The sequence below is a fragment of the Stegodyphus dumicola genome, chromosome 6 (genome assembly GCF_044657685.1).
Source record: "Stegodyphus dumicola isolate Sdum_Otavi_A_Nest chromosome 6, ASM4465768v1".
Classification (NCBI taxonomy): Eukaryota; Metazoa; Arthropoda; class Arachnida; order Araneae; family Eresidae; genus Stegodyphus; species Stegodyphus dumicola.
Genome location: NC_140773.1, coordinates 76,475,783 through 76,497,844, shown reverse-complemented (window position 1 = coordinate 76,497,844; position 22,062 = coordinate 76,475,783). Strand labels below are relative to the sequence as shown.

The 22,062-nt window shown below is 30.4% G+C and overlaps 1 protein-coding gene across 1 annotated transcript in view; it reads right to left on the bottom strand.

Moving 5' to 3' along the window:
* The window catches only part of LOC118197042 (kinesin-like protein KIF21A), a 250,282-nt gene that overhangs the window by 107,857 nt on the left and 120,363 nt on the right, over nucleotides 1-22,062 (bottom strand). The window contains exons 17-20 of the mRNA XM_085818558.1: nucleotides 18,839-19,032; nucleotides 16,636-16,882; nucleotides 16,503-16,555; nucleotides 14,306-14,374 (exon numbers count right to left, since the gene is read on the bottom strand). Of these exons, the coding sequence (XP_085674684.1) occupies nucleotides 14,306-14,374; nucleotides 16,503-16,555; nucleotides 16,636-16,882; nucleotides 18,839-19,032 (563 nt within the window). The remainder of the gene's footprint in view (nucleotides 1-14,305; nucleotides 14,375-16,502; nucleotides 16,556-16,635; nucleotides 16,883-18,838; nucleotides 19,033-22,062) is intronic.

Below are 22,062 nucleotides of genomic sequence, written 5' to 3'. Positions count from 1 at the left end.
AGATGGCGCCACTGTTTTTTATATTCTTCTATAACTGTGCACTCCAATAAAATTTCACTTGTGTTCCACACTCCCAACAGGTATGTTGTGTATTATTTATTCTCATGCATGCAAGTAACCACTCTCTGCTATATTGAGTTTCTAATAAGATGTCACTTTTCCAGGATCTGTACACACACCTTCAGTGGAGATAACATGTCCGAGATAAGTCACTTCCTGTCTAAATAATTTAGACTTAGTAGGACTCTACTTTAGATTGACAAAGCAAAGTCTAGTAGAATCATCTTTCTTTTCACCAGGACAGTTTGACTTGCAAAGGCTCGATGACATTGCTTTATTGCAAATCCCTTAGAAATTTTCCTACCTTTGCCTGTTTAACAATCGACAAACATCTTGGATGTTGCTTAATTGGCGAGTGATCCCCAGTATCGATTCTATGGTATGTCAAACTGATTCGACCACGTCAGAAGACAAGTGGTGAAAACACCTTGAAATTCTTAAATGACACATCCGGCAACAATCCTCTCTTCATCGTTTAATTGCGCATTTTGCAATAACTCGACATAATGCTCTCTGAAGGTACAGATTTTGAAGTGTTACTGTTTCATTTAACGCTGGTTACTGAAGTAGTTTCTGCAACCACTTCACCTCTCTTAATAACTCTTCTCTTCTCAGTTATGCTGGCAACTCTCACCAGCATAACGGTCCTTGATAAGTTGATAAGTCCTGAGGCTACTAGTACTCCTTTCGGGCTGTTACAGTTCTGGGGATAATCTATGATGCCATAGCAGAAATTTCTGTTCTCGGCTATGTATCCAAGGCATAAATATTCTGTTTTTGAAGGTATTGTAATTTAGTCTTGAGCTATGGTTTTCTGGATAGATTTCACTCCTTTATCATTAATATCGAATAGGGCTATGTCCCCAATGGCAGAATGCAGTTCGTTATTTTTAAAGTCCAAAGAAAACTGCATTTCCTTAGAAAGTCCAATCTGTGTATGCAAGGATGTGTAATTTCTGATACATATGCCATGTCATGTTAGGCTACACTTCCATATGTGATGTAAACACTTGATTTTTCATCAATGTCGATTTTATTACCGGACACAGTCTGGATGGTGATGCAGGACAGTGTCCAGATGATGACCTTTCAACTGTTGAGCCAAATTTTTTCTCAAATTTCTCTTTCAAAATCGCTTTCTTTCAAATGGTAACATTAGCTCCTGTATCGATGGTCATATTGCAGGGAAATCCCTTGATATGTCCCATGATGAAACGTCCATTACTGCTGCCACTCACTGCAGAAATCTGAAGCGTTTTGAACAGGGACTTTTCGTTATCTGGCAGCCTATGCCTCGCAAGATGATTGCTAATTAGTTTCCCTCCTTCTTGATAGGTACTGTCTTAAATTCCGTATCTTGAGGTATTCTGGAGTTTCTTCAAATGTAGCCTTCAACACCGCAGTTTCAGGACTTAGTGTTTATTTCACGCTACTCCTATTCTGCCGCAACTCTAATTGGATGGCGATCTTTGCAAGCTGCTTGCTGGGCTGCCTTGAATTTCATGGCGTACAACAAAGTGCTTTCCAAGTCCTTGGCATCCACCATTCGTACAAAATTCTGAATTTCCAAATCCTGAATGCCATCGACGAGAGAATTTCCCCAGGTGAACTCCTGGAGTGTTTCTGTGGGCTTCTGTTGATGGGATTTTAATTGAAGCCTGCTGTAGTCTTATAAGCATTTCTCCCCAAAACACAGGTCGAATGCGTCGGATAAAGTTTCAAAATATAGCCTCTAATTTTCGAGAAGAGTCTAAACGATATCTGCTGCATCTGCTCTCAGAAATGCAGCATGTTGACAGGCCTTAGCTTGGGAATCCCAACCATTCGCTTCTGCCACTATAGAAAATTGTGTCTTATATACTTGCCAGAAGGTCTTCCCATCATACGTGGATAGCTTCAGAGAGAGACAAGCAGGCATGAATAAAATTTAAAACCATCAGAATTGCTCCCTGCTGTTGCTACAAATTTTTTGCAACTGCAGAAACCTTGTCATGAATTTGTTGTTTGATGGTAGAAACTCTTCCTTCTATTTGTTCTTTCACAGAAAAAACTCCTTCTTCAATGTGTCCAACTCTGTTTTCAACACCTTCTATTCTGCCTTCCATAGCCTCAAATTTGTTTTCTATTGTGCAGGCAATTTCTCTTTTCATTTCCTATTAACTTGCTTTCATTTCTTCTTTGGCAGCATTCATCTCGTCTTTAACAGAGTTTTGGCCATCATTCATCTCTTCTTTAAAGGATGCTTGGTCAGCTTCCATCTTTTCTTGGAATCAAGGCTGTGAAGTCGGAGTCATGGAGTCGGAATTGGAGTCGAGCAGATTTTGGGGTAAAAGGTGTCGAAGCTGGAGTCACTAAAAACAGGTCAACTCCAACTCCGAAACCGGTTTTGTTGCACAGTTTGAATTTGAAATGAAATTAAAATGAATTGAAAAAAATTAATGACAAGTTGAGTTATTATATTTATTTATGGACTATATACATTAAAAAATAGTTACTTTCTATTTTATTGACATATTAATAAATAAATATAAGGGAGGAGGATGGATGTGATATTTGCCATTAGTGATTAAACTGATTCATTTAGTTACAAATCTCACTGGTAAATTTAGGTAAGCAGCAATAGCAACAAGAACTCCCAAAATTGATGCCATTCTTAAAAAGCGAGCAGGAAAAGGAGCAATTATTGATCAAGCAACGCGATAAGGAAGTACATATTTGATTATAAAGAGGTTTTTAGAATTAAGAACTTTTTTAGAAGATGTACATAACCCTAATGTTTCACTAACAGAAAGACTGTGGAATGATCTTGCAGAATTAGAAACTCTTCTTTCTACACCATACATAGGGGAAAAAAAAAAAAAAAAAAAAAAAAAAAAAGCTGCAATCTGAAGAATTGATAAGACACAAGAATGGAAGAACGAGATGTTTGTTCTTTCTGAAACAGAGGTTTATTGAAGAAGGAATCATTTCTTCAATTAAGAAAAGAGAAACTAGTTGTCTAGACAATGAGATCTTGCTGGGTTCAATATATGTAGATCCAAAACACCGAATTTTCTTGGATGATGAACAAATTAAAAAGGCAAAGAAAGCCAACTATGAAGTTTCAATAAGAATGAAATTATTCTCAGAACAGTTGAAGAATTTGAATCAAACTGCAGACATTGCAATTGAGTCTCTATTCATCCTCTTGCAGTGATAAATTAGATTTTGAGAAATATTTTTGGATAATATTGAAAAGGCTATGGCAAAGCAAATGAAAATAAAGAACCAAGAGCCTTTAGATATAAAAATGAAAAAATACAAACAAGATTTCTACACGGCCTTTGAAGAAATAGATAAATATGATTGCACTTGCAAGACACCTCTTTTAGAACTTATAAAAATCTATCCTGAAAAATTAAAAGAAGTAGCTCTAACAGTAATAGCTTTTCCTTCTACTCAAGTTAGTGTGGAAAGACTCTTCTAAGCTCTGAAGTTTATCAAATCGGATCTATGGCTCTCCAATAAAGAAGATCTTGCTGAAGCTATACTGTTTCTTAGAAATAATTAATGCCAGTTTTTCCATTTCATAATAAATGCTAATTTATATAAATAACTTCCTATGCCATCAATTCTTCCCTGTAGCATCTATTACTTCTTTTATATTAAAAAAAAAAAATAAGCTGTAACCCATGTGTATATGTTTATAAATATATATATATATATGAGAGAGAGTGGGAGTCTTTAAAATTCCAGGAGTCGGAGTCGGTCATTTTCCCTACTGACTCCACAGCCCTGCTTGGAATGCAGCAAAAACTGTGACGAGCAGTCTTAATTTTTCTTCCATTGCTTGTTACTGGCATTCAACCCCACTTCTGACAACAAAATGTGTAGTGTGCATATGGGTTCATAATAGATTGAATGCACAAGTTGATAAAAAGTTAATAAAATTTATTCTTTTCACAAGAAATATAACAAAACAATGGATTTTTCTACAAAGATACTCGCACAGTATCACACTACATAATAAGTAGCTATATTTTAAATTACTAAAGCAATAAATATAATGCAATCCAAAAGGTTATTCAAAGTTTTTCATTATTCAACTTATCACAGGCCAAATAGTGACGACTGCTAAGTATGGTAGTTCACTCCTAATTTAAATCTTGGTAAATATGCTAGCTGCATGGGTATTTTCATAGTTTTTTTTTTTTTTTTTTTTTTTTTAAATGTATGATGACAATATTAGACAGTTTCCCTTAGCAAATGCTTTATGAAGTTATCCCTCCCTGTTACATTTTCATCATAATGAAAATATTAAAACACAGTCATTAAGAATTTATTAGCATTAATAATCATATGGTATTCATAATATAAGCATTAATAATTAACATTAATTAAGCTATTAAAGTTATTAATGATGAATATTAACATTGTCACTTAGACCTTATAGTGGTTAGGGGAGCCTACTAGGGGACCAAAGGGCCCGGTTTCAATTCCCAGAGAAGACATGGATGTTTGTACATGCATAATGTTGGTGCGGCATGGTGGCATTCTAAATATGCAGTGAGCTGAAAGTCCTCTTGTGTGGATTGATGGAAGAGGAGAGGTGTGGGACACTCAAAAAGCACATTGCTACAAATAAGTACTCAGTGTATACCATGACTGAAAAAATAAACTGCTTAAGTTTTGATATGATTTCCTCAGAAGTCTTGTTTGACAGTTTTATTATATACATCCGCTTTTCTAAATAATATCAGGTAATATTATCCCTGTATTGATAAATATCCATTCCAAATTTTAACATAAAGCAATTTTGAACTTCAACATTACTGCTCTACATTGGCATTATCACATCAGATTTCTCTGAACATATATGTCATTTTAAAATTTGAATTATTTCTGAGCTTCAGCAGGTACATTTTTCTCAATTGAAGTCCATTCTTCAAATCGCAGTTTGATAAATTAGGCAAGACCAACATCACTTAGCATTGCTTCTTTGAAATTACTTTCCTCATTTGCATTCATCAATAAATATTTGGTTAAAACTGTATAATTTTTGTCCTTTTCCGGTCATCCTTAATAGATTTAGATATAAATGATAGTGATAATAAACCTGCAATATACATACATTTGCTAGGAAGATACTTAAAATTTAATTGACATTTTAACAATTTTATTTTCATCCATTATTAACTAGAAGATACAGCACTGGCTAAATTATTATGCATTATGGGCTTTAGAGGCTTGTGATAAGTTAACATTTCCTAAATAAATAACACTGAGCATAAATGAAATAATGGAATTTAGCAATAGCAAACACTATACTTGAAAATTCGTTTTCAATTTGATATTAACCTTTTTCTGCCTCACATAAACTTTCAAGAAGCAAATGGCCATTCATCCTGCAGCATACAACCTAAGCTATCTTTGGAACTATCTGTTTTTATTACAATGAGCTTTGAACATTCAAGAACATCCAAAACTAACGCAATCTCAGTTTTCAGCTGAAAGAGATTCCGATTGTACAGGTAACCATTGCCATTGTACACCTTTTTTAGAAGTTCCCTAAACGGAGCTGACATAGTTGATGCCTGGTGCACAAATTGCCTTAAGAAATTAATTATGCCTAATATTCTTTGCAATGCAGTTTTACTAAGTCAGGCATTTTAGTGTATCAGGCATTACTTTGACATAATCTGGATCAGATTTCATTCTTCTAGAATCAAATACATACCTCAAATATTTCATTTTTTGGTACTTAATTTTATTCTGATTGAATTTCACATTCAATTCGTTAGCTCTTTAATTTAAAAATCTCGTCATTATCTTATTCTGTTTCCTCAACAATAAGGATGTCATCAAAATAAACTAAAACTCCTGGAAGGTCACCAAAAAAAATTTTTTTTTATCTCTCTTTTGAAAAATTTTAGGTACATACAACAATCTCATTGGGAGTCAAAAAAATTTGTAGCAACCAAATCGAGTGGTAAACGTGCATAAACCACTGTTTTTTTAATTCACTTCAATTAAAAAAAATAAATAAATAAAACTTAAGATAATGTAAACTAAAGGCGGTTTGACACATAATTTAGAAACATGTTCCTCAATTTTGGGTGTTAAGATATGGCCTCTCATAATTGCTTTGTTAAGATTTTGTTGATCTAAACAAAGTCCAAGAGAATTATCTGTCTTCTCCACTACCACAAAATTACTAACCTATCCTTGAGGACTTGTAAATTAAGAGATAATCCCTTGTTCTAGCAGCTGTTTCAATTTCTTCATAAGTTTAGAGAACAAACTGGCTCGTAAATGTCTTAAGTGGGGAAATAATAAGTGAACAATTTTCTTTAATTTCAATATTGCATGTTCCATCAAATTTTCTTATATCTTTTTTAAACTTCCCCCCCCCTGCAATTTTGCAGAAACTGCTTTGTTCAATTGTGACTGTAGCTATTTGACCAATACATTCATTCTTAATCCTACTAATAAGATTCATTCTTAATCCTAGTAAAAGTTGAGATTTGTTATTGTTTACAATAATAAAATCCCCAATCTTTTGTTACCAACAAAGCAATATAAATTAACTTAGGTTTAATTTTTTACCCCCATAAACTTCTAAAATTATATTAGTTTTCTCAAATTTACCAGCCAATTTTCTTTCACCGAAGTGAAATAACTCTTTTGAATTGTACTGGGTTCACTTCCCCCCTCAAAAAAACTTCTACAGTCATTCTAAGAAAATATTTCTGATTTTTGACTATCACTACCAGACTCTTATACACAGGGTTCATACACATTTCTGCACATGGAAATTAAGTACTTTTTTAAAGCTCATTAATGATAAAAATTAAGGGCCTCTAGCAGAAAGGAGCTGAATATATTAAAATCAATCAACTTATGTCTGAACTTCACTTTTGCAATAACACTCTTAAGAATAAAATAGATCCGTAAGTAGGATGCATTCTTATTAAACATAATTTAGTAAACATAAACATAAAACAAATTTGAGAATAAAATCCACTTTATACAATTTATCAGGTAGCATTAAATATTTTACACGTATAATAGTTGAACATATTTGAAAGAAGATTACGGACATTTTATTTATATTTTACTACAGATAGCCTTATGTTGATTTTTTCTTTTATGTCTCATTTTGCCAAGATTAGCTGTTGCCAGTGCTGCTGCTTGAGAGAGAAACCTGCTGATCAGAACAAACCTAAAAGCCTGATGTAGGCATGGTTGACAAGTTTTGAATGTTAGTTTTTCTCCATCTGTATGACATAGTTAGTGTTGTAGCTTCATATAGAGTTTCTAGGATTGTAACCCAGTTAATATATTTTAAGGTTCCAATAAGACACTAACACACTAGAGGTGATAAGTTGTTTTGTATTAAGTCTCGCTAGTTGCAAAGAATAAGTTTTACAGTAATTTTTACATTTTTAGTGCTGTATCTTGAGGCCAAAGTAATAATTAATGAAAGGCAATAACTTGCTTTAATATGCGGAGATAATTTTTAAAGGCGAGCAGTTAGTTATAAATAATTAAATTAGGTAGTTTAAATATTCTTATCGTTATAGACTTACATGACCACTATTTAAATTTTATTTACAATCAGAGTTTAACATACATGTAATTTATTGATTCTTAAACGGTATTGGGATAACTTTACATTAAAAGCTATAAAACAAAATATTTATGCATCTTTTTAATTTGAAGTCTTCCCAGATATTTTGGCTAATTTATATCAATTTTCCTTCTCTTTAAACATCTTTTCTAACAATTAGAAAACTGTTTCAAAACATAAACCAGTGTTCCCACTAGTTTCTACGTGCTTTATTTCCTAACTTGCAAATCTCTCAACAGTGTACCTTACAAGGTTTTACTTGATCTGGTAAAAGTTAAATAATCCAAAATCTATGAAGCAAATTATCGCTACGTCTGAAAGTAACAACAAAAACACAAAGATTTAAATAATATACAGGCTTGTTCTTATGTTGACAAAATTAACTACAGCTTGTAGTGATACAATTAAACAGGAACAGTCAAATTCAAACTAAAACTGTATACTAGTAGTCAAAGACTACAGAATTTAATCTAAGATGGCTCAGTAACTTCAATATCGTAGTAACAGTCTCAGTAATTCAATATCATGGTAACTAATTCAAATGTTAACAGCGATAACGCAAACATGAATACTTACAAATTATCAGAGCTCGCAGGAGCTAAGGCAACATCCAAGTGAAGGGCAAAAACACTCTGTCTTACAATCCAAAAATTGCAGTTTAAAAACTATCAGATTTGCATTAGGGTGAGAAAACTGAAAGGGGAAGTTGTAGTAAAGGCTAAAATTATAAACAACTGGTTAATTTGCATAATAATAACTGTAAATATCTTTGAAGAATAATTTTCTTCCTCTTTACGTATTCAGTTTCTTTCTTCAGTATGTTACCTCTTTAGAATATTTGGAATTAATTTATGTTATGTATGATTAATGTTACTCTAAAAAAGCAAATTCATTTAGAATGTAAAGAGAAAGCTGCTAATTTTATTTCTTTAGCAATATGAACATTTAGAATTAATATGAAATGATATGTGGTAAGGGCTGGTTTCAGAGCCAATGAGGCAGAATTTTTAGAATTTAGTGACACACCGAGCAACAAAATCTAGAAATGGCAAAACTTTTAGAATTTAGAGCAGGAACTGGGGCAGAAATTAGGAGAGCACTAGGCAGCACAATTTAGGAGCCACAGAGATTGCATCAGGTGAAAAAAAATGACTAAGCGCCAGCCCTATCTATGATGCATTGAGACATATAAGGTAAATCGTTTAAATTGTCAGTTTTCAATTTCTTTATTAACAGAAAATTTCTTTTTTTACAAATGCCTTTCCATACGAAAAGATTAGAAGCATTTTTGACATTTTCCATGTTTGTGTCTAGTGAAAAGTTGAGAAAATAAAGGGAAGATAAACATCTTACGAAAAAAGACTTCTAGTATCAGAAGACAACATTCAAATATTATGTAATTATTGTCCTTCCAAAAATTCTTCAAAATATAAGAAATTCCTCACAAAAATTTCTGTAAAATACATTCGTTATGTGTTAGTACAATGAAGACATTTTTCATTTTGTCACATTTCTCTGGAGACTTCTAGAATTGTGGGTCTGTAAATCTTGCCTTCAGATCCTTCTAAACTTTAGAAGTTGCAATGTCTAAAATCCTACAAAATTAGCCCTACCAATTCTGTAACAGAAAAAAGGCCAGAAATATATTGAAAAAATAAAATCAGTGGAAAAATGTGTAAAATTAATTCTGTAGGAAAAAACTGATGCATATTTTGAAAATTCTGAAACAATTACAGGGGAAAAATTCTTACCATGAAAAAATTAAAAGGAAGAAATTTTTAATTAATTACACAGCTATTTTGCTTTTGCTATGAACTGTTTTGTAAACTGTGCTTTATAACATTTATTACCTTACTTTCCAGATTCAAAATATTATATAATATGTCGCCAAAATGGAAAGTAATGCCACTTTATAATATGACAGCAAAAGAAAATTAATTTTTTAATGTTATTCCTTAAATGTAATTTAAATATATTACCATTATTTTAGTTAAATTTATCAATGTTATAACGTTTCCAAAAAAAACTGCCAAAAAATTCCCATATCTCCGAATTAAAAAAAATTTCTATAGAAATTGATCTTAAAATTGCCGAAATGTTGTATCAGAAGTCACCAATTTTGAGCCGTTTAATAAAAAAATTCACATCCCCAAAAGCACAAAGTTGTTTAAGAGCTCTTCACTAGGGAAAAAAATGAAATTATATCGAAATGTTTATGTTTGACTGCTTGCTCAGAAACTCCAGTATCCCACCCTTTATATTAGAAATAGGACAAATTTAACCCATTCACCCATAACCATTCAAAAAATAATCATATTTGTGAATCGCCAAAAATTTTCCTCCAAAATGATAATTCACACTCAAAATAGCAGTAGTAAAAACAAGACAGAAATTTCAGATGATTAAAATTAAGGACCAAAAATCGATTCCAAAAAGCCTAAGGACTTTTAAGGACTCTTAAGGACCGTATGAACCCTGATATATTATGGTATTTAAAACATGAAGTAAAACTATTTAGTTTATTCCACTATTCTATAAGATTTGCTTTCTCCACACCTGTGTTTTTTCCAGTGGCATCTCTCGCAACGATGGATACTTCCATATGAATTCCGAAAACCGATATTAGTGTTAAAGTCATGTATCCTTGATAAAGATTTCTTTCACATCAACACTTTTGGATTGCACAACTTGAGCCTGAGTTTTACTTCAGCCATTCTATATATATCTACAACTATCCAAGATACAAGGAAGACCTACTTCTCTTAAAATTCTTTCTTGCAGCACCTTGTCAGTAATGTCCAGTATGATTCTGTCTCTTACAATATTATCAGTTTGATCCCCAAATTCACAAGATATCACCATTTTTCTTAAATGGATGCAAAAAGCTATCTAAACTTTTGCTTTCTTATTGTATATAGTTGTTGAATAGAAATCATTCCATAATAACACTTCCTTTAGGTGTTGTGTACTGTTCAAATGCAGTTAAAACTTTATTACAGTACAATGTCCAAAATATGGACTAGTCAGGACTTCTGCGATTCCGGATTTGGGATTTTTCGGGATAATAGATCATCAATTTTATTCTGGTAAGATGGCATGCAGAAATTATACAATTAAAAATATGAAACCGTAATTTATGAAATAAAGAACAATTATGATCTAAAGGGTATCAAAATTTACAAAAAAAAAAAAAAAAAAAAAAAAAAAACAGCTTAATATTTATTTCTTTATTTTATTAAACATTTCTTTTAATGTAAGTTGTTTAAGATGCTTCCACAAAAAATTCAAAAAGTTCCTTTTTTTTTTTTTTTTTCCCCCCTCTTGTGTCATATACAGTGGACCAACGCGATACTCCTCGCATAATTTTGAGACAGGCATGACTTTATCCATTTCTCTGCAGCAATTCCACTTTTTCTTTAATGGACATTGAAACATGGTTTCGCTTTGTAGGTCCTTTGGCAAATCCAGAATTGGAAACTCTTTTCAACATAATCGAAAGCTTAGTTTTTATAAAATTGCCGTAATAATAACAGTCTGCAAAAAATAATAAGCTGGATCAAATTGAAGATCAGGGAGCAGCGCAGTCTGCTACATAAAATTGAAATGTCTTATAATAATTGTCTTATAATAATAATTGTCTTATAATAATAAGATAATTTTAGCCTAGCTGAACAGCATTCATTATACATTACTGGCTGAGTATCACAAAATTGTCGACAAGCTAAGTTGTTTCGCTACATTTTGTCTTGCTCCTATTACATATTGAATTAAGCCTGAATTGTATTAGTTATTTACTACACTTAAGTTTATTTTATGCACATGCTTCAAACTAATCTGAGCCCTGAATAAGTAAATTTCCACATATACTTAAAGCTTTATCTTATAATTTGTAAGAATTTCTCTCCAAAGCAGCTTTATCAGAATTTAAATGCCATCAAACATCAAACTATGGTAAGAAATAAAGAAGTTTGTAATTATTTACATATAAACAGATGTACTTTTATTTATGTGTCGAAGAAAAGTTGAATAAATAAGAGAAATAGACTATAGGCTGTCATTATTTTTTTCTTAAGTTTTGCAGCACTTGGGAAATTTTCTCTGAAAACTTTGAAAGTTTTCAGAATTTTAAATTTTTAGCTTTAACTCAAATAAGTTAATTTATTATTAATTAAATATATACAATTATTTGAAATAAATTTATTATTTAGTTGTCCACATATTTAAATCACAAAATGTAACCAACAAAAACATCTATATGTACCAAACTTTAGATTTCAGATAGAAAATATATATGAATTTACTGAATTTTTTTTACTGTGCAATATTATTATTGTTGTTAACATATGCTTTGATGAATATTTAGTACACAACATTTAAAATTTATTTTAAATATTTTATTTTGTTAGTAAAAGTTTTTCATTTTGTTAATATAAAAATATCTTCATCAATTGTTTTCAGGCATTTGGCCCATGAGTTCGAGACCATTCTTCTTCGGAAGATTCACCGAGTTATTTAAAATATCCACTGTAATTTCAGTTTTAAAAAAAAAATACTACATGCTTTTATATACACAACAAATAATTGCTTAAACTTACAGCAACTTTTGGTCACATTCTTGTCTACGCTTAAACCCACAAGTGGTTTTAAGAATTCTAAATTTGATTTATGCTTTGAGATGTACATTGAGCTTTCATACAAATTATTTAAAATCTGGCAATGATTATGCTATGTTACATTTTCATTATAACTGAAGTATTAAAACACAATCATTAAGCAGCACAAATATTTACTAACATTAATAATCCTTTACATCATATTTCAATCCTATTACAATTCTTTAGTTACAATGTTCTGGTGTCACAGGCAATGCATTTTTTAATATTGTCAATTTTTTTATTATTCAAGGTAATATTATTCAAGTACAATGTAATTTTCTCAAATTTCTGGAAGAAATACATTTCTGATTTTTCCCATGAACTTAATGAATAATTTACTGTAATTACACATTCATTTTTTCAAACATAATGACAATTTCTTTTCAGATGAATATCTTAAATTATTTAATTAGGCACCTATGAACGAATTAATCATACATATATATTCTCAGGCTTTTCCGTCTAAACTATAATGAGATTTTTATATTTTGAAAGTTTCAATTAAAAGACTATCACAATACTGCAATATATTTTAGAATTTATAATGACTTAAATACATAAAAACACAGTTTTATCATTTTAAAACTACACTAAGCTTATATTTAAATGAAAAAACATTAAACCAAACAATGAATGTTTCTATTGCCTCGTAATCCAATCAAAATTCCTACTATGGGGGAGGGGGAACACATTTAATCAAGTTTTCACGGTTTGCATAATGCAATCAAAATCCTTATTATCAAAAATGAGAGGAGAATTAAGATATTTATATAAACAGTGCTTTTTAATTAATGCTACCCAACCTGGCACCAACCTTAAACATAAATATTGGTGTTAAATCTAGCAAAACATAGGAATGGTAGCTCAAATGATATATAAAGATTCATGAAAAGAAAAATTATTTAATTAAATCCAAAACAAATAAAAAAGACATAAAAGTGCATGTTATTATTTCCATCAACAATTTCACAGCTATTTATTCCAAGCTGCAGTTGATGAATTCTAGTAATGCAAGTTTCTGATACCAGAAGAAATAGATCAAATAACCGTCAAAAAAGGAATATGGAAACTTTTAAACTAGTTTCTACTCTATAAATATTTCTCCTTGCAGTATGATCTTCTATTGTAACATCATTTTGGTGCTTTGATATTCGTAAAATATTTTTTTTAATTATTATTTTCCAAACAAAGTGTTTCATGCATCGATGATATATCCACAAGATCCAAAATTCAATGTTTTTATTCTTTTATATGTGCTTTACCATTGTTAAATTTTGTTTACATACATCTGATTTTATTTTGTTTCAGCTATTTAGCTCAGTACATTCAAACTACAGTTGTAGAGACATTAAGATTATATATATATATATATATACTGGAGACATGAAAAATGAGCAATGCTCTTGCCAGGACTCGAACCTTACACCTCTTGAATACGCATCGAGCGTGCTGACCATTACACACGAAGGCAGGAGAAATACCTTATGTACCAAGAGGTATTATGTACTACCTTTTTTAAAGGGCGATGGGGACTACGGGACCTAGTCGCCAAATCCAGGTGTGGAGAATCATCATCCACCACTTTTTTTAGTTCAGGCGCCACTGTAGATACATTAGATTATTTCAAAGCAGAAGACATGAAAAATTAGCAATGTTCTCACCGGGAGTCAAATCTTAGATCTCTTGAGTATGCGCTGAATGTGCTGACAATCACACCATGAAGGCATGCTAAGAGAGCGGGAGAAATACCTTATACAGTCAGTATATTCACTAAGATATATTTCTGAATCACAGCAAAAAGGTTGAAATAGGAGTAAAACAGATTATAACACAAAATTAACTATATTTGATTATTATAGCAAAAAAAAATTATTTTTCAAAAACATTGCAAAATAAATCATAAATTCATTTGAGTATTAGAGATAACTCTCAAGGAATTAACATGATTAAAAGGCTTACTGCAGCATAACATATTACTTACTTTTAACCAACGATTCATATCTTTTTCTATAGCTGCTACACTTTGTTTGTTTAATGCTAATTTATTAATCTGAAAATAGAAAAGTTATTTAGATCTAATTATTATGTTACAGTAAGACTACATTAAAACAAATTACATATTTGTAACTTAAAAATCAGCTTGATAAACAACTATAAGGATAAACAATAAGAGTAATATTAATGTACAAATGGCGATTAAACTCTGAACTTTTATCAGGAAGCAAATACATCAGTTTATTAAAATTAAAACTGCATATTGACACTAATTAAGTAACAAGTAACTAAAAGATAGTTGACAATCAACCACCTGTTATAGAATGGCCTCATATTAATTAATATTTACATGGTCTAAGTTAATGAAATTGCATGTTCGTTATCTGAGTTGACAGCACTGAAATAATTATGACAAAATATCAATAGAAAAAGCCCATGTGGTACAGAAATAAATCCTTGCTTTTGTATGACAGCAGTGCTACTGTACAAGTTTCATAACTTCTCTTAAAAAATCTGATGTGTACACCACATGACTTCCTTGTACGGAATATTAAATTATACTCATTTTTTCTTGTATTTTATTTAAACTTATTAGATTGAATTAAACCTACTTTGCCGACAGCGCATAAACCACAATAGAATAAATGCATTCTTTAAAATTCACTTTGTTTACCATAGCGACACTCTGGTGCTAGGTTTACTTAACAGTATTATATTTCATTCATATTATAACTCAGAATGCATAAAATGTGTATCATTTAAAGAATTATCTAATCGTTTCCACGTGTTCTATTCAAATACTATAATAAAGCTAGAACTATGTATAAAAGAAATTAAGCAAACAAAACAAAAAGAAACAGTTTTTCACAGACGATTGAGTATTTCTCATTTAAATAATTCAGTTCTCACTTCACAAGGAGGCAAAAATACATAAAAACTCAAAATATCTATATTAAAAATTACGAAGTAAATTTCAAACGCTTATTTCCTCGAAGAAATTACAGAAAGAATTAAGCATGATTTAATTGGCAATAATAAATGAATGCATTATCTTTGTTGTTGCGAAGCTAAGTTTCTCTAGATTGGCAACAAATCCACTAGTCTCCTGTTTCAAATGTAAACATGAATGGCCGCCATTAAAAACAGGCTTAGCAGCAATTAAACAACTTAACAAAATTGCTCAAAACAAAATTAAACAACTTAACAAAATCAACAATTAAACAAAATTGCTGATAATTCTAATATTGCATACAGATTTACTAAAGGCATGAAATCCTTAACCGGAAGATAAAAACAACATAATTCAATCATTTTTAAAGCAAAAAATTTACAATTTACAAACATATAAGAGTAAAGAAACTGAGATCACTGAGCCGGGTAATAGAGTGGATATATTTATAAATATATTTATATACGTTTGGTGCGGCCAATTGCAACCAAAATACGAGGTGCACATCTACATGTTATAGCAGTCCTACATACAAAATTTCAACGTTCTGAGGCTACTCGTTTTTGAGTTATGCAAGATACGTATGTAAGTACGTACGTTCGTACAGACACCACGAAAAATTCTCTTCAGAATTAATTTTAAAGCAGTTTTATAATTTTTTTGAAGGGAAAGAGTATTTTATTCTGTCCTTACGTACAGATATCACGCAAAAACATTGTTAAATTGCATTCAATAGCGGTCAAAATGGATATTTTCGTTGAAATATGCTGCCTGAAACTTTTCACGATTATAATACTTCCTTTTTACTTCGTACAAGGAAGTAAAAATGAAGCTAAGAATGTTTATCCAGCCTTTCCTTTCACCTACCTAGCCCAATTTCACTTTTTGTTATTTCTGAAATTAATAAAATTTATTTATAAAATATGAAGGTTCAACAGAATTCGTGACATTAAGGAAAATTAATAAGCAGGGATATGCAAGACACAAAAAAGTATAACAGGATTCCTTAAAGATACGGCAATGATATAGTAAATAAGTAGGGCTATTTTGAAAATAAAAAGCCTGAATAAGATGTTAAGCACCCTAAAAAAATTCAGAAACTTTTTTTAACAGATCTTGTACATGAGCACCTAGTTTAAAAACTACATTAAGCTTCATAGAAAAGGCATATTTTATAACTTAGCAGCCAAAATCATAAGTGGAAAATATATTCTTTAGAAAATGCATGCATTACCTTTTTCTCCAAATTCTGCCATTTTTGCTTAGCTGACTTAAGGGAAAATTGGCCTAAAAAAATTATTTCATTAAATCAGACATCAGTTTGAAAATCGTAAAAACTATGAGTAACATTAATTTTAAAAACATACCTAGTTTCCACCGTTCAGCAGTTTTAGGAGACACATATTTTGGAACTGCTTTTTTGCGTAAGCTTAAAATCTCTTCTGTCTTGCGCTTCAGAATATTATCTTTGTGCTTTTTCTCTGCTTCAAGATTTCTAATCTGAGTTTCCTTATTTAATTTTTCTCTTTTTAATTGTGCTATTTCCTTATTTTTCTTTTGCTCAGCATCTCTGAACTTTTTAGCTTCTTCTTTCATTTTTGAAAGCAACTGAACCTACATAAAACAGAGTGAGAACATTAGGCCTTTTTTTTTTCAAGATGTGTCTAACAAACAGTACTAGCATAGAAATTTAAAAATATGCAACAGATATTCTTTAATAATGGCAGAAAGAAGGTAGAACTGAATGGTAGTTGATATCCCACAGTCTTCAACTTCAGAATATCAGTGATTTTATTTCAAATGTCAAACTAAAGCTGAATTTTGTTTTTAAAGATAAATCATTTAAAGAATCATTTAAAGATGACAAGTTTCAATGCTATATATTGAAATAGTATATTTCTTACAGCAGAAATGCAACATTTATGAAAGTAAGTAAAATGTGGTATAACATTTTGAAAATATCTAACTTAAAGTTTTATCATAAAATTATGAATTTAGTTTGCCCAACAAAGAAAATGCCACATCATGAAATTGTTAATGCAGCACCATGCAAACTGCACAGCACATACAATACATGCAAGTTTTTAAAATGATTATATATTATTATTATTATTATATTCCGTGCAAGTTTTAAAAATGATTATAACTTCTGTTTTATCATATACTGTGTGCATAAGCATCTAAGCAGATAACCAGCACATGAAGACATCCTCACAGTCATAAAAAGAGTGTGTCTTTTCAGTTATTATGTTTGAAGAACAAAAAAGTTTTCCCAAGCCTTTAGACTGCCAATGTATGCAATTTCAGCAAACAGGTACATTCACAAGAGCTTTCATCAATGGTCTCCATACTGCGATGTGACCCTTATGTTGCATTAAAGAAAAAAAGGTGACATGATATCACAACCATCAGCTGAGTACGGAGACAATGATCCCAAGGAAAAAATAAACGTTAAAAAATCCATTGCCAACAATATTTTGTGAAGTGGTTTACAGGAAGTTTTCAATAATCATATATCAACACAGACAATGTAATATCAAATGGCTGTAACAGACGTGTTGCTAAGACGTGCTGCATTATCAAAGTTATGCTCAAGAGTGAGCAATCATCAACACTACTAAATAACATCAATTATTGCATTTGTGTTCCATGAGGTGCAGAATGGGAAAATGTCCAGCAAAAAATCTCATTTCTGACTCATCAATAATGATGACCATCTGCAAATCTGGCAAATTCCTCTGCTGTCTTACAGTGCCACACAGCTTATTGCTATTAGTATAAACAACAGTATAAACAACAACTCAAGTATGCATTACAACAGATTAACAGTATGTCACCATGTTGATGCAGAACATAGACTACCATACCTGGAAAACAACTTAAACATAAATTTTTAACAAGATAAAAACTAATTATATATATATATATTAGATCAGTTTAAATGGTTTATAAGGTATGTAAGTGCTATCCTGGCCAGCCTGATGCCCTGTCTCTCACCATATGAGAATTTGATAGATAGAACTGTACATTAGTTGAATTTTCTCCTACGCCTACAAAAGAAACTTGAATTTAGACTCAAATAAACACTGCATGGCACAAGACATACCAATAGATTATTCAGATATTTACTGAACTGATCTCATTAGCAAGTTCAACAACATATATAAAGTTGCAAGTCCCATTTCTTAATGATTATTCTGTACTTGGATCGTTGGAGCATGGTCTATAGGTGAAAATTAAATTACATCAATTTTATGCCTGTATTCCTACCTAAAACTGCAGTTTGAGCATTCTTTTACAGCTGGCATTTTCTTTAACGCATAGCATACAAAAGGATTTATTATTATTTTATTTATTTACTACACATAACAACTATTCCTTTGAAATTTTATTTTTACTTATTCTCTGGAGTCTTAACGTCGTAAAAAAAAATCATATAAAAAAGTAATATTAACATTTACATTAAAAGATTGCACTTTATATTTAAAACGTAAAAGTTAAAAGTTTCCAATTAATTGCAAAAGTTTATTTTACAATAAGATTTAAACATTCAAAACACGACTTTGATACCTTTGCTTGCTTCATTTCTATTACTTCCTGTTTCAATCGTTTCAGTCGAGCATCTGAATTAGATGGTGTTTTCATATAATTCACATGTTGCTTTTTGGCAGATTCAAAATTCTTTACATCATTTTTTAATGAAGAAAGCTTTTTCTCATAATCAGCTCTAATTTTTTGTTCTTCAGATTTGCCTTGCGCATTTTCTGTATGATAAAAAAAATAAATTAATCACCAAAAAAGGAACACATGTATGGTCATATGATTAAAAAAATTTATCTGTGTAACAAACATTCCCATATTTACAACAATAATATAATTTTCAATATTTTTATAAAAAATTCTTTTCAAAATTTTTAAACAGAATTATGAATTACAGCAATAACTAATTTGATGTATTAATTCACAGAGCTCATGTAAACTTTAAACTAAAAACAAACTTTTTTGCGTAAGCTCTGAGCATGTTTTCTTAAGAAAGGATATTTTTTTGATAAAAAAAAAACATTGGAGAGAGAATATAAACTGAAAATATTCCAGTAGTAACAGCAAAATTAGTTTGTTGGGCAAAACAGCACATGTTTCAAGAGATTAAAACTTTAGCACATGTTTCAAGAGATTAAAATTTTAAAATGGAAATAAGAAAAATATTGGGGAATAACATAAATTGAAAATACACCAATCTGAACAGAAAAATTAGTTTGTTGAGCAAAACACCATATGTTTTAAGAGATTAAAATGGAAATTAAATATAATGAAATCTGTCAAAGATGATTATCCAATGGTTCCAAATAATTCAATCTTCTGTGAAAATGATTACTTAAGAAACTGATATTCAGTATTAATGTTTGTATAATGTCCTCCGAAATATTAAGACACTTTCAGAGGTTGTTTTTAAATTTTATTAAGATGAAGAAACAAATTTTCTCATGTAATAAGATGGTCCTAGAGTTAATGTAGTACAGTTACAAATATTTTACCAGGAGGGAGGTGGAAGTTGGATTAAATAACAATGAAAGAGGCCTTTAATTATTCAAGAGAAATTTTAGAGAAAAATGCAAATTTAAAAAAATAATTTTTTGCATGCAAGTATTATGCATACATATTTGGCACACATATTAGTAAATCAAAGTATTTAGTATTTGATCATTTTTACTAAATCTGTGATAGCCCTTTACTGACTGGAGCAGTTGTATAGAAAACATATGAAACCTAATGTGGTTCATACCTTTTTTATCATCAACCTCCTAAAACCAGGCAGAAACTCTAGTAGTATAGTCTTCAGACTTGCACATTCCAAAATATTTTTCCCATTCCTGGACTTTTTCCTACTCAGAAAAGTCACTAGAGTGGTCATTTGTCCCCTCCATAGATGCAATAAAATTTAAATGTTTGTCGGATGGTGTTGAGTAGTCTAGAATAGGTTGCTAAATTTGAGGTTTTTTAAAGTTTTGATTTAATTTAAACTAACCTGTATTATTTATTTAGAGCAAAATGTATGTAATGTTTATACAACACTTATTATTTCTGATTAATTTTTTATAATAATTAGCAAATTTTATGAACTTTTTTTTCACACTTCACTTATATTTCCATATTTTTGTATTAGACATTAGGAAACAAGAGCAGAACTTTGCAAAATATAATAAATATAAACTAGCTTTGTAGGTCTTCAGGTTGAAATGCAATTTTTGATAATCTATTTTCATTAATAAAATAATAGTAATGGATAATTTAATGAAATAATAATAAATTCATTAATAAGATGATCATTACTACTTGACGATTAGAATAAAATTCATTACTATTAGATTTTGAGATGAACGTATAGCAATAATAAAGGTTTAAATTATTTTTTTCCATAATTGTTATTATAAGAAAATCATAAGTTGTGTTTGATTATTTAACTTTCATAAATATTACATTGGACTATAAGCCAAAGGCTATATCTTTAAAGAGAATTTTCTTTGTAAAATTGGTTTTTGTTTACATTAACTGGGAAGAAAAATCTCCGACTTATACATGCAATCCATTTTATACCTGCAGTGTAAAGTCAAGTCTGATAAGATAATTTCTTAAATCTTTGCATTTTAATGATGCCCATAGAGAGAGAGCATTCTTAAGCTTCATTTTAATATTTGCTAAAGAGAATTTTAATACATGATTTAAAATTTTAGAAAATACAAATTCATCAAAAATATTTTTCAGAACAGTTTTAAACGTTTACAAAGAAGAAATTATATGTAAATTTTCTTTCGTAGGCACAATTTCATCTAAAACCGTTGTTATATCCAAAGCTTGAATGCTGCTTGATTTTAAATGAGATGGATGTTCACTGCGAAAAAAAAGGCAGCCCAGTAGAAGGGGCCCAGGCGTCAGTCGGCCCAGTCGAACGGGAGCAGCTCTATATCTCCCATTTTACTGGGCCGACTGACGGAATTCAGATTGCCTTTTTCATGTCTCGAAAGGCTGATTTAGGATATATGTTAGATTTATACGTAGCATTGTTTTAAAACAGGTATTTTGACACAAAATCTGACTTTTTCTGAAATGACATGCCAATGTTTTTTCCATATTTCGATTCTCGACACAAATTATGCCTAGATGCCTCAATTATGCCTCAAATTTAGATATTATGCCTCAAATTTTATAAAATTTGGAGCATGAAATTTATGTAGAAATTAAGAAATTTATTTTGGTGCATCTTTTTCACGTTTGTGCCAAGAATAATTCACATGGCGAACTCCTTAATTTATAGCAACCTGTTTCCCTTTTCCTTTTTGCATTGTAGACAAGTGGAAAAAAGTCATCAATCATGCTTTCAAATAATTTTAAAAAAGTGCATAAACACATTTGGCATTATTATCGCTTTTAACAAACATGCCAAATTTCAGAATGTGCCATTATGTAAATTCATATATACCTTAGGAAATTTTGAATAAAAAACTAATTTTCTGCAGGTGTGCCTAGAACTACATCTAATTTAGGATGATGTTAAAAATTTTATAGGCTATAATTCCAATTTTTTTTCGAAAAAATTATAAAAACTACTTAAAAATACCAATTTTAAAAATAAGACAAAAAAATGGGCAAATTTTATTTGGAATGAACCCAAATTTTGAAATGTGAAAGGAAAATTCAAATAAGTATAATAAAAAAAGAGATATTAGAAAATTCAATCAAATCTGGGGAGCTAATTTTTAGAGCTAATTTTTTAAAAAATGCAATTTTTACAAACT